This window comes from Choloepus didactylus, chromosome 6 (assembly GCF_015220235.1).
Source record: "Choloepus didactylus isolate mChoDid1 chromosome 6, mChoDid1.pri, whole genome shotgun sequence".
NCBI classification, from domain to species: domain Eukaryota; kingdom Metazoa; phylum Chordata; class Mammalia; order Pilosa; family Megalonychidae; genus Choloepus; species Choloepus didactylus.
The window spans coordinates 140,168,001-140,181,992 of record NC_051312.1 but is presented as its reverse complement, the minus strand read 5'-3'; the positions used below and the strand labels follow the sequence as shown (position 1 = coordinate 140,181,992).

General features: G+C 36.6%; 1 protein-coding gene across 1 annotated transcript; it reads right to left on the bottom strand.

The window, feature by feature from the left end:
• Positions 1–459: 459 nt before the first annotated feature.
• Positions 460–1,386, bottom strand: LOC119536341 (olfactory receptor 8B3-like). The gene has a single exon (XM_037839102.1). The coding sequence runs from the start codon at positions 1,378–1,380 to the stop codon at positions 460–462; it is 921 nt and encodes a 306-aa protein (XP_037695030.1). The 5' UTR covers positions 1,381–1,386.
• Positions 1,387–13,992: the final 12,606 nt, after the last annotated feature.

Below are 13,992 nucleotides of genomic sequence, written 5' to 3'. Positions count from 1 at the left end.
AATACTCAATCTCTGTGTAACACCCACATTTGAAGGAGACATACTCCTGCTTAGAGTGGATGTAATGACAGGAGTGAAGGCATAAAGTTTGATTCATACTTCCATTGGCAGAATCAAACTTTCAGACAAGACTTACCCTCCAATGACAAAATATCACCCTAGTGTTACCATATTTAATCATTGTGTAACTGTTCATCATATCCCAGGAAGAAAAAAAATTCCAACTGACAATGAAAAGCTACACAGGACAAGAGGTAGAAGGTGAAGAAATTGGGCAAATGATGTGGAGAAGAAGAAAATACAATATTGGATATACTTTAATGAGAAGCCTCAAATATTCTTATTCATGATAATAAAGAAATAGGATAAAAAGGCTGCCACTATTATTTTGTAAATAAACATACTGAACCTCATCTTGAAATGAACTGCAGAGATGCTATTTATGATGAAAAATTTATCCTATGCAGGGTTTTTTTCAGAGCAAGTTTTAACATCTTTATTCCTCAAGCTATAGACTAAGGGGTTCATCATGGGAATCACATTGGTGTAAAAGACAGAAGAGATTTTTCCCTCATTCATTGACCTGGCAGAAGATGGTTGGAGATACATAAATACACATGATCCAAAGAACAGAGAAACAGCAATTATGTGGGAACTGCAGGTGCTGAAGGCTTTGGACCTACCCTCAGTGGAATTGATATGGAGGATGCTGCAGAGAATAAAACCATAAGAGAGAAAGATGGTGAGACTGGGCACAAAAATATTGATGCTTGCTACAATGAACAACACCAGCTCATTGACATAGGTGCTCGTGCAGGAGAGCTGGAGCACAGGGAGGATGTCACAGAAGTAATGGTTGATGGTGTTGGCATCACAGAAAGTCAGTCTCAGCATGCATCCAGTGTGGGCCATAGCACCAGAAAATGCCATCAAGTATAATCCAAACATAAGGTTGGCACATAGTTTAGGAGACATGACAATGTTATACAAGAGTGGATTACAGATGGCCACATAGCGATCACAGGCCATTGATGTCAGCACATAACACTCTGAAATTACAAGAAAACAGAAAAAGAAGAGCTGGGCCATGCACCCCTGGTAGGATATGATATTTGTCTTTGATACGAAGTTCATCAGCATTTTGGGTGTAAAAACAGAAGAATAAAATAAGTCAATGAAAGACAAGTTAAAGAGGAAAAAGTACATGGGTGTATGAAGGTGGGAATTCAGCCCACTTAGAGTTATCAAGCCCAAGTTTCCCTGCACAGTGATAATATACATTGCTAGAAACAGGAAGAAAAGAGGGAGTTGGAGGTCTGGGTGTTCTGTTAACCCCACCAATATGAACTCAGTCACAAAAGAGACATTTCCAGTAAGCATTCTCTTCTGAGTTACCTGTGGGATAAGAAAATGTGTTACATCAGAGGGCAACCCAGATATTCCCACAAAATCCCTTCCCTCAAGGGTGGTATAAAAGTTAGGACTGTATTAGGCTAGCTCAACCTGGACAACATAATCTGCCTTTACCACTGCCATGAGTGACAATGACTTCTGATTAGATTCTTAAACCAAATATAGCCAAGAGCACTGCCCAATTAGCCTACAGATGAAGGACAGTTCTACCAGACAAAAACAACTGATGGAAAAAACCAAGGGACGAGGCAGAATGCGGACTAGACAGCATTGTTCAATCTTATTTCAGCATCTCTTCATTCACCTGAGGGCTACCCTCACCAGTAAAACTGGAGGCAGAGGCCCTAGCAACATGGATCTGGCCTCTCATGCAGGTTAGACCCTGCCAGGGTGTGAACCATGAACAATATCTCAGGATGGAGACTAAAGTTTAGGAGAGGTCCAGTAGCTGCCCCAAATCACAGATTAAAAGCCACAAATCTACCAGAATGAGAGCTGCCTCCATGTAGAGATAGATAAGGGAACCCAGAGTCCCTTATGACTCCTAACATTCTCTGCTGGACCTCAAACAGATTTTTCCAACATATTCACTTGAGTAGCAAGATTGTATAAAATGGGAGAGGAAGTGGCATGTCTTGATCCCTGTATTTCCTTCTCAAAATAAGGAATATGTAATATAAACAAAATTGGAACTCACCCTCTTTAGGCTAGAACAACTCTGAACTTCCTCTTCACTTTTATTTAACCCCATCATCCTAGAATGACAAATTCCATCTCTGAGATTTTGGTTCCTTTGATTCCAAGAGCATGCATACCAGACTTAATTTCCAGCACATCCTGGAAATTATCCTGAGATAATTATCCAGATCATAATTTCTAATTTTAAGTTTGAGCCCCCCTAAGCAGCAGAAAAAAGAACGAACATTCTTTAATGAAGATGCAGAAGATTGAGTGTTGGTTTAAGAATGTCATGCAATGTTTATAAACAGGTTCGAAACTTGCTATGTCTCTTCACTAGGGAACAGATGTATGTTAATAGGGAAATTATGGAACTGTAATTACACCCTGGACCACAATATTTCTTTAGTTCCTTAGGGATAAAATATTTTACTCAAGTTTTCACTTCACTCTAGAGAGTGTACATCCTTCAATGCAGAACTAATATTGAATTCCCATATCCCAACCATCTTCATCTCTCAAGGGAAATCTTCTGTTGCATTGTTTTCTTTCCTTCTTTCCCTTTTCCTAAGAGTATTTACATATTGTTTCCTTCAGCACACTTGTGTATTTCTTTATTATAAATTTCTCAGGGATTGCAGTAACTGAAGTTAGTTTTGTTTCTTCAGGAACTTCTGCAAATAATTTTAAATGCCTTGCATTCCTTCTAGTGACTTTATTTCTAAACACTTACTGGAAAAATTTCTCTGAATATCTTTATGAGTCTTTAAATGCAACATTTCAATATCTGAGATCATCAAATTCTTTTCATCATAATACTTAAGAATTTGGCTTCTAGAGTTGGAGGACATGTGTTCAATTCTTACATCCATTATTCCTGACTCAGATACCTTGGGCAAGTTACTTAAACTCTCTCTATCTCAAACAGTTTGTCAGATGGGGATGGGAATAATAGCATCTCTTTCATTGACTTTTTGTGACTGCTAATTGAGCTAATGAGTGCTATGAACAGTGCCAGACAAATAGTAAATAGTCCATAAATTATCCCTAAATATCAGCTATCATGCATTATGTTCTCAAAGCTTCCAGTAGATGGTCCATCATAACACTCATCAGACACTATTCTTTATCCTTTAATTTCTGTGCTCTCCTAAACTATAAGCAATGTAAGGACAGAGACCATTTCTATCTTGTGTTCTACTTTGCTCCTGGTGCTAAGGTCATTACAGAGCACATAGAGGTCCTCAATAAATGTTTGTGGAAATTAAGTTGCTCTCTGGTTGAAAACCTTCAGAATAGTTTCCACATTCCTCACATGCTAACCAGTGTTCTGGTTTGCTAATGCTGCCATTTTGCAAAAGAGCAGAAATGGATTGGCTTTTATTTGGACACAAAATTGTAGTCTGAAGGCCATGAAAATGTCCAAATGAAGGCATCAACACAAGTATACCTTCACTGAAGGAAGGCCAATGGTGTCCAGAAAACCTCTGTTAGCTGGGAAGGCACATGGCTAGCATCTGCTGATCCCAGGTTGTGTTCCAGTTCTACTCTCAGTTCCTGTGCATTCTTCAAAGTATCTCTCTTGGCTGCAGTACCCCTTTCTGTCTGTGAACTCTTTTATAGGACTTGAGTGATTCAATAAGACCAACCATGAATGGGCGGGGTAACACCTCCATGGAAATTATCCAGTCAAAAGTCTTGCCCACAGTTGACTGAGTTACATCTCCATGGAAACATTAAATCAAAGGATTCCAGCCTAATCAACACTAATACATCTGCCCCCATGAGACTGCTTCAAAGAACGTGGAATTTTGGGGAACATAATACATCCAAACTGGCACACGTAGTATCTACTACTACAGTGAACCCCATCCATTCCCACAGCAATCACCAGAATTCAGGAACTATTTTAATAGCTTTTAGTTTACCTCTAGCAGTGAACTGCAGAAGCAGCTAACATTTATTCTAGAATTTCTCACATACACATTCTAATTCAGCCATCTACACTGTTGCTAGAATAATACCTGAAAACACATCTCTGTTTCTCCCTAGTTTAAGACCTTTCAGGATTTCTCCCTTAACCACTGGCATTTGAATATTATGATAAAAATATAATTCTGCCCAAAACTATCATTCAGCCTTGGTTAAACTTAAAGGAGAAAATGGGTCAGAATTATATTTGATGAGAAGCCATGAAGGAATTGTTTATTGATACAAATATTTTCAGCTATTTATTATTTTGCAAAATCTGAACTTTCTCAGCAAACATAAGAAAGAAAATGTTGGAGAATTTTTATCTTTCGGAGAAAACATAGGTATAATGAACAACAAAACTAGGCAGGTGAAATAGATTACATTTAAAATTTAAATTTAAATTTATATAAACTGTCCTCATCATCATAAATTACAATTCTCATCAATGTTTATCAAAAAGAAGTAAAAATTTCCCCATGATTTTTATCTGTAAAAATAATGTATTTTTAAATTTGGTGTCTCAGAAATGTATCCCTGACTCACACTATCTCTTTGAAAGGTTCTAGCTTTAAGTTATTAAGTGTTCAATTAAAAGCCCATTTAAATAGGAGCTCATTTTTCTCAGATAACAATAAATCTGGAGGTAGTCATAGCATTGGTTCAACAACTCAACACTTTAATCAAGGAACCAGTCTCTTCCAATCCACTGTCCTCACTCCCTTGGCATTAGTCCTAGGGTTGTCACTTCATGGTCATAAATGACAGCCATATCTTCAAGAACCATATCTTCACACAACTGTATACAAAGAAGGAAGCAAGAGAATAAGAAAACAATTCACCTCACATGTTTTTCCCTGTGTGTGATGAAGTAAACTTTATACAGAAACCAAGAAATGACTACTTTTAATATTTGTTCAATCAGAAGTATGTAAGATGACCAGTATGAGGTATAAGCAAACCTGGCAAAATAAGCATTTGTCATTTTTAACCTCCACCATGAAAAGGGGACTCTGACATAGGGCAAAAGTGGGAGCCAGCATGGTCTATCACAATAAAGAAGGTAGTGAAGTATGTTGCAATAGGAAATTGTGTTTACTTACCTTAGATGTGTAATATATTCAATATTTTTAAAAATGGGTTTGCTAAATCAACTAACCTGCCTTGAGATTGTCAGTTCATCATAAATATATGTGCACATGTATGTGAGAAATGAATATACATATGTACATGCATGTATTTACAAACACACTACTTATATATAGTATAGAGGGGACATCTGGCTATACTTGAAGAGACGGTTTCCTTGTTAGTCAAATAGCATTAGCCTCTCAGTTTTTTCAAACTGCTCCTAAGAAGAAATGCCTCAAACACAAAACAATGACTTGTGCTACCATAATGGTGACTATTATTATTATTATTATTATTTTTTTTTTTTTTTTTTTTTTTTTAGTGTCCACCCTTAACAGAAAGAGATGGAATTGACAATTTGGGCACTGAACTTCTGATGCATAAGAATAAAGACTAAGCAGTCTGAAAAGTCAATTTTAGGTTTTACTTGGAAGTTCCTTTTTTCCTATCTTCTGTTTATGATCTCAATATATGATAAATGATGTTGAAGCTGCTAGACACATTAAATTAGTAAGAAAAGGGAAATTCATGATGTGGCCTATTGGATAAGGATCTAAAGATAACAGAAATTAATTACATGAATTAAATTTCTAAATCCCACTGGTAACTCCACAACTGCCACTGGCACTGAAAAAAAGACACTAGGCTCCCTTCACAGTCATCCCTGCACCAATCCTGGATCTCCATCCAATGAGATGCTGACTATAAGCAATAAAGTTTCAAATAAAAGTGATAATATATTAAGAGCTGTCTAGCCTGACTGTGTTTTCTCTTAGAAGTAGATTAAGGATAAAGAAACAAAAAGGGAATCTGTCAATCATGATTTATGTGACCAATATATTGAATTTCCATCCTCTGTCCAAAACCAAGTCAGCATGCACAAATGCCAAAAGAGAGAAGCAACCCAGTGTCAATCAACTGATGAGTGGATAAACAAAATGTGGTATATACACTCAATGAAATATTATTCAGCTGTAAAAAGGGATGATGTTCTCATACATAAGACAATATGGATGAACCCTGAAGACATGATGTTGAGTGAAATGACCCAGGCACAAAAGGACAAATATTGAATGAACTAATTTGTATGAAATAATTAGAATAAGCAAAATCATACAGTCAAATCTAGAATATAGATAATGAGGGGATGGGTTGGGAATAGGGAATAGGGAATTAAGGCTTAAAATATAGAGTCCCTATTTGGAATGTTAAAATGCTTTGGTAATGGATGGTGGTAATGGTAGCAGAACATTGTGAATTTCATTAACAGAACTGAAATATATATCTGAATGTGACAAAAGGTGAAATTCTGGGTTATGGATACAATAACATTATAATTTTTTTTAAATCCATGGAATTGCACAACTCAAACAGTGAATCTTAAGTTAAACCATGGACTAAAGTTAATAGTACAATTATAAAAATCCACTTTCATCAATTATAACAAATATACCACACAAATGCAAGGTATTAATAATGGGGTGTATGTGGGCATCATTTATTTTATGCAATATTGTTCTGTAAAGCTGAAACTTCTCCAAGAAAAAATTATTTTAAGTTGTATTATAGTGGGAAAATATTTGAAAATACTTTTGTGATCTTCTTTCACTCTCCCCTCTCCTCTCACTGGGAGAAGCATTTGTATTTTCCAGAAGGTGTTAAGAGCTAGTGAAACTTCAAAGAAAGAAAAAGCTTCATAGGTATTCCTCTTGCTTCCTACCTTCACCCTTCTGCTGAGTGATTAGAAATGATGAAAAATAAGTTGAATGAGTATTTTTATGTAAGAGATAACTAAGGAATTTCTATAAAAAAGGACTTCAGACTCTTATCAAATCCACTTCTAACACTTTCAGAGGCTTTTGCACTTCTAGTACAAGAACATCAAAAATATGAAATTCTTCACTGTGGTTTTGATGGAATTTATACATATTTTGCCACAAACAGCTTTACTTATGGCTCATCATAACAGAATTGGGCTAGCCTAAAAAAATTTTGTGATAGCTACAACTTAATATTTATCCCAAGTGTGGGCCCAAGATATATAGAACACTCACAACACTCGGAAGTGAGTCAATGGGAAGCATTTGAAGTGGACTTCAGGTCCACCCAGTTTAATTTCTGTCACCTCTTTTAATGAGTGGCATGAAGGAGCTCACATTGAAAAAGCTGTCCCCCAAAGAAACAGTAATACAGTGTATTTGGATTACCAGCCTTATAAACCAAGTCTTTACCTAGAACTAACTCACAAGTGGTTGAAAAATAGAGTAAGGAAAGGGCAATTTGTGCATTAGATCACCAGCTGCCTGTTTCTTAATGCACTGATTAAAGTTTAATTATTAAAGTCACTGAATTTCAATACATTCCTTTTGTTATGAGTTGTGGAAAGAAAACTGTCCAAATCAGTATGTAATGTTATGTTATCTTTGATAAAAAAAATATGTACTCTTCAGAAGGGAGAATATTCTCATTGGAAGCCTTCACAATGTTGCCTTGAGGAAATATCTGAGAGAAAAGTTATGCAAACAACATTCCTTATATTATAATTTGCTGCATTTCTGACTGATATTGAAATTCTGCTTGGATGGCAATTTAATTTTGATCTCACAGTAGCTAAATGACTGTGTAGCACACAGTTAAATCTTCCTTCTGTTCTGGGCCCAAAGAAATAGGACTGTGTGTATTTTTGGTGTATGTCAATGGAATAAAGACCTAAAAAGCCTAAAAAAATAAAAAATAAAAAATAAATCCACTCTAACACTTGGAGAAGCTAGTGAAGCTGAGGTACAGACATAGTGATAATTTCAGAAAATAAAAGGTCAAATAAACTGCAGATGTTCATCTCTTCCCATTTAAGCTTTTGGCTCATGAGTGCCAACACTTATTACAGAGAGTTTTTATTTCTATCACCAACAGTAGTGGCCAAGCACCAATTTGTATGCTTTATTTAATGGAAAATTTTAAAGTGAGAAATTTCACCTTAAATTTTGACAAATGTGATGTTTGAAATAACAGAAAACTCAATTCAAAAGTAGTTTAATACCAGGCATGCAATGAAGCACAAAAATTTAATTCATAATGAAGAAAAAATCATTCTGTAGAAATGTATGAGAAATTACACATATGCTTCCATTAGTACACTAGGACAATAAAGCACCTATTAGCAATGAATCCCATTTGTTTAAGGACATAGGGGAATGAAAAAGAATGCTGAGTACAGAAATGAAAGAGGTAAAGAAACAATTAGAATTTGAAGAGATGAAAAATATCATGTCAGAAAAAATGTATACTGAATGGAATTAACAGCAGGTTGGACACTACAAAAAAAATAGTGAACTTCAAGGCACAGTAATATAAATGAAAGAGAAAATACAAAAATAAACAGAGCATTACTGAGGTGTAAGAAAACCTCAAGTGATGTAATATGTGTTACTGGAATACCAAAAGAAGGGGTGAAGAAGAAATACTGGAATAAATAATGACAAGTATTTTCATTATTTGATGAAAAGTATAAAATTATATATCAAGAATCTCAAAGAAATCTATGCAGAAGAAATATAAGGAAAACATGATTATAAATTATGCAAAATCATCAATAAAGAGAAAATATTAAAAAACTACCAGAAGAAAAGGCCCTTCACAAGCAGAAGAAAGAAGACAGGAATGACAAGAGACTATTCATCAAAAACATAATTCAGTGGACAATGTAGAAATACAATTAAATTATTCAAAGAAAGAAAAATCTTCAACTGTTAACCTAGATTTTGAAATCTTCTTTCACCAGCATACTGTCGGATTCCCTATTTCTCTCTTGTTCTGGGTCTGGGTCTCATTTCTCTAAATTACTTGATGTTATTACTCATTTTGGTACAATATATCTCACCTTAACTTCTTGAGAAAATGTGCACAAAATAAAAATTTCACTAACAATGTATGTCTGAAACTGAATGTATTGTACCTTCTGATATATAGAACATTTGCATGAGAATAGACTGGTAACTTGTAAATCATTTTACTTCAAAATTTTGAAAGCATTGATTCAATAAGTAGCTCAATGTCTTTCTGATTCTTGATACTTTTTAGAAAAACTGTTTGGTTACTTTCCCCCATTCTAGAAGTTTTGAAGATCTGTATTTTGTCCATTGTTCTGAATACTCACAATGTTGTACGTGTCTATTTTTCTACATTAAAAAGAGAATAAATTAGGTCCATTCTGGAAATTCAAGTCCTTCAGTTTTGGAAAATATTTCTTAAATTATTATTTCCTCCCCATTTTACTCGCTATTCTTTTCCTGGACTTTCTGTTTTTCAGATGTCAGATTCTGGAATTTCTTCTTTCCGTACTTTATTTCTCCTCTATTTTGCATTATTAAATATCCTCTCCAGCACACAGTCTCAACTTTGTCTTCCAGGACTTTTATTGTTTTAACTTTTACCATCATTTTTAATGTTCAGGAGGGCATTTTGTCCTCTTCTTATACCTTTTCTTGAATTTTCTTCTCCTTGCATTGTTTGTTTTCTTCCAATTGTTTTTGCTTGTTCAGTGTGTTTATTTTATCTTAGATGATTTCTTTCATTGTCTAAGCTTACATGCCCATGCTTTAACATTTTGGAGAGGATTCTACTCAATGACAACTATCCTCATGTGGAGGTTCAGTGCTTGGTAACTGTGAACCTCCCTGCACACTGAGCCATTTAATTAGGGAAACTTAGTGGCAAGGCCATTGGGTCTGTTGTCATCAACTTGTCTGAGACCCGGTGGAGGTTCTTCCAGTCTCTCTGGAGGATATAAGCTGGTTTTCAGCATTTGGTTACCTGAGCTGAGTGGAGGAAGAAAGCTAATGGTGTCAACATTCATTAGGTAAAATTTCTACTGAAATTCCCTATTTCAGTGTGGGAAAACCCACTGACAGATACACATAAAGACTCATAATTCAGACAAATTTTTAAACTTTCTTCAACGAATAGACTTGTCTTTTACTGGGGTCAAAATAGAGGCAGTAATCTGGCTACAGGGAGTAGTAGGGGAGATCTAAATGTGTAACTACTTCTCAGACAGACCCTAGCATTCCTCTTGTTTTGTTCTCACCTTCACCACTGCTTCCAGAGGCAGCTGGTATTACCAAATTCTGAGCATAGAATAGATTGTATGGTGTATGTTTGGGTTTGCTAAAGGTGCCAGAATGCAATAGACCAGAAATGGGTTGGCTTCTACAATGGGGTTTTATTAACTTACAATTTAATGTCCAACTCAAGGTATCAGCAGGATGATACGTAAGACTCAAGGTATCAGCAGGATGACACGTGAGACTCTGAAGATAGGCTGCTGGCTTCTGGGATACCTCCGTCACATGGGAAGGCACATGGCCAGCACCTCCTGGCCCCTTTACTCCTGGGTTTTGTTGCTTTCAGCTTTTGGTTCCAGTGGTTTCCTGAGATTCTGTGGGTCCTCTCTTAGCTTCTCTGGCTTTTTTCTAAACTTCTCTGGGGCTGTTTCTCTGAATTTCTTTCTCCATTCTCTGGGACTTCTCTGAGCTCTCTGTACTCTTTCTGAGTGTCCTTTATCCTTTCAAGTACTCCAGTAAGGGGATTAAGACCCACCTTGAATTGACTGGGTCACCTCTCAATTGAAATAGCTTAATCAAAAGGTCCCACCCATGATAGTTCTATACTCACAGGCATGGATTAAAAGACCATGGCCTTTTCTGAGGTACAAAACAGCTTCAAATTACCATAGTGTAAGTAAGTGTTTTTGATTTTCCCTCCCAATTCTTTCTTACTGTCAGCTATCATGACTATGATTTTGATGCTGCTCATTGATTTACTTTCCAGCCTTCAACATTATGTGCTTTTTGTGAATCTACTATTTTCTTTATCTTTGTGATATAAATCAATTTTGAATCCCTTTTAATTTGCTTTAGTGAGTTTCCAGAGATAATAGAGATAAGACACCTACATTAACCTGCCATCTCTAACCAGAGTCCTTTGGCTGCATCACTAGGAAGACTCCTGATACATTAACACTGTCTGCTCCCAGAGACAGAGCTCAAAGCTCCCAAGATTGAGTAGTTCCATTCTGCTCAGAGTAGGTGGTAATAAATCCTATAATACTACAAACAGCCTCCCTGTTTATTTTAAAGTTCTTACTGATGCATTTACTCCAGAGACCATTTTTAGAGCATTTAGAATCATGAGGCACAGTGAAGGCAAACATGAATGCGATATAGGATCTGACCCTAGGATTTCTCAGTCTAAATATACAGATAATCAAGGAAACTGAGACTCGCATCTCTATTAGCTCTTATTTACCAAGTCACAGTGCTAAACTCTCAACTTCACAACCACCCTCTGAAATAGGCATGCCTATCTCACCTACATGAAACCCAAAGCTGGGAGGTAATAATTGACTGTTCCAAGGTCAACACTGCTAGTGGCAGAGAAAGATTCAAACTCTCTTAATTCAAAAGGGATTTATTTAATGACAACAATATGGAGAATCATATTGCATACCCTGTCATGCAATTTTGTATAAGTTTCTTTCATATGCTTTCAATTTAAATGATAGAAATCCTACCAAGTCAAAACAGGCTGGATTAAAAAGGTACATGAAAGTCATAAGCTGAGGATGAACATGACATCATGTGTGGCTGGACAGGGTCAACCTCTGTAAGGGCTTGTACCTCCACTTGTGCTATTGTCTTTGCTCAGTTCTACTGGTGTTTTCTTTATTCTCAGATAGTCTCACCCACCAAGTGAGAAGAGAACCACCTGAATCCCCAGATTTAATCATACCAGTTCAGTAACTCCAAGGAAAAAAGACTTTTTTGAAAAATTTGGCATCAAAGACCAAGAAAAGAACACAGTCATGGGACTGTTTCTAAATTAAACATGGTATGCCAGTTTGAATGTATTATGTTCCCCTAAACACCATTATCTTTGATGTAATCTTGTGTGGGCAGAGGTATCAGTGTTGATTAGACTGTAATTCTTTGAGTGTTTCCATGGAGATGTGCTCCACCCAACTGTGGGTGATGACTCTGATTGGATAATTTCCATGGAGGTGTTACCTCACCCATTCAGGGTGGGTCTAAATTAAATCACTGTAGCCATATAAATGAGCTGACAAACAGAGGGAACTCAATGCAGCTGTGAGTGACATTTTGAAGTGCAGCTGAGAGTGACATTTTGAAGAGGAGCTGCAGCCAAGAGGGATACTTTGAAGAATGCATAGAAGCTGAGAGAGTAGCTGCAGATGAGATAGTTTGAAGATGGCTGGTGAAAGCAGACTTTTGCTCTGGAGAAGCTAAGAGAGGACAAATGCCCCAAAAGCAACTAAGAGTGACATTTTTAAGAAGCTGAAGCCTAGAGAGGAACATCCTGGGAGAAAGTCATTTTGAACCCAGAACTTGGAGCAGACGCTGGCCACGTACCTTCCCAGCTAACAGAGGTTTTCTGGACACCATTGGCCATCCTCCAGTGAAGGTACTGATTGTTGATGCTTAACCTTGGACACTTTATGGCCTTAAGACTGTAACTGTGTAACTAAATAAACCCCCTTTTATAAAAGCCGATCCATTTCTGGTGTTTTGCATTCTGGCAGCATTAGCAAACTAGAACAGTATATGAAAGTAATTAGTACAACAGTTGAGTTGTAGAGGTTATCACCAACCTATGTAGAAGCCAAGTCAAATGTTTCTACAAACTAATTTTTGTTTGAAACATCAAAGATAATGGACAGAGGGAAAAACAGGGAAAAAAGCAATTAGTTTTGTCTGATTCATATGGAAACCCTTGTTGACTTGAGCACTGTGAGATTTCCTAGGGAGAGATTCTGTGGACAGATATAGAAAAAATAAATTACTTCTGTCTCAGAGCATGTCCTTTATGAGGACCTAATCTTCTTAAGAGAAAGACCCCCTTTCCAAGAAAATGAAGCCTCTGGAGGTGAGCTTGAAACCATTCTGTCCAGGAGTCCTGAGGACACTGTGTGCAAGGGTTAGACTGACTCTGAGAGGCTATGACAATAGACAAAACCTTCAAGCTCTATTTGAGGTCAGGATTCTGGTGAGACTAATCCTGTAAAGCAGCATCAAAACTGGTGAAGAACATAGTTAGAAAGAAGATGGATCTTCTTATCTGGATTATTATTGCTTCTACTAGGATGTTTACTGAATATTCCAGGAGAACAGATCTTAAAGTACTTTAGTTATAGCACAAAGAGTTAAAAATCTAACAGGAAGAGTCACTATGCTCCATTGGTTGGAGCACAAACAGAGATGAGTGAGATCACCCTCACCAAACTGCCATACATCTGTCTGCGGTAATTGTACAATCATTCCAACAAGAGGACTCATTCCTCTTTTCTGAAAAAGTTTTCTCCTCCCAGGAAGTAAGACAGAAATTTTTGTTCTCAACATTGGAAATTCCAGTATTCTAAGAGTCCCATTATTCTGATAGCAAGTATAATTTAGTTATTGTTTTGTTGTTGTATTTATTGTTTTTCTCCATCTCAGGAGATTTTTATGTCTGAGAATCTCTCCTGAAACTTGTGATCTTGAAAGAATATTGTACTCATCCATCTCCTTGTAGTTCAGTGTCCGACAAGCAACTAATCAAAGTATTCCCTTGTGTAGAAAAGGCAACACAGGATCAGGGGGTGGAAGGGGATCTTATTATTACTCACTTAGGATAGAACCACAGATTCATTCAATCTTAGAGCTGAAAGACCTTAGAGATACTCAGCCAAAACCCATAAAAGAGGAAAGGAGAAATGCCTTTCCCAAAGTCACACAGTGAATTAGT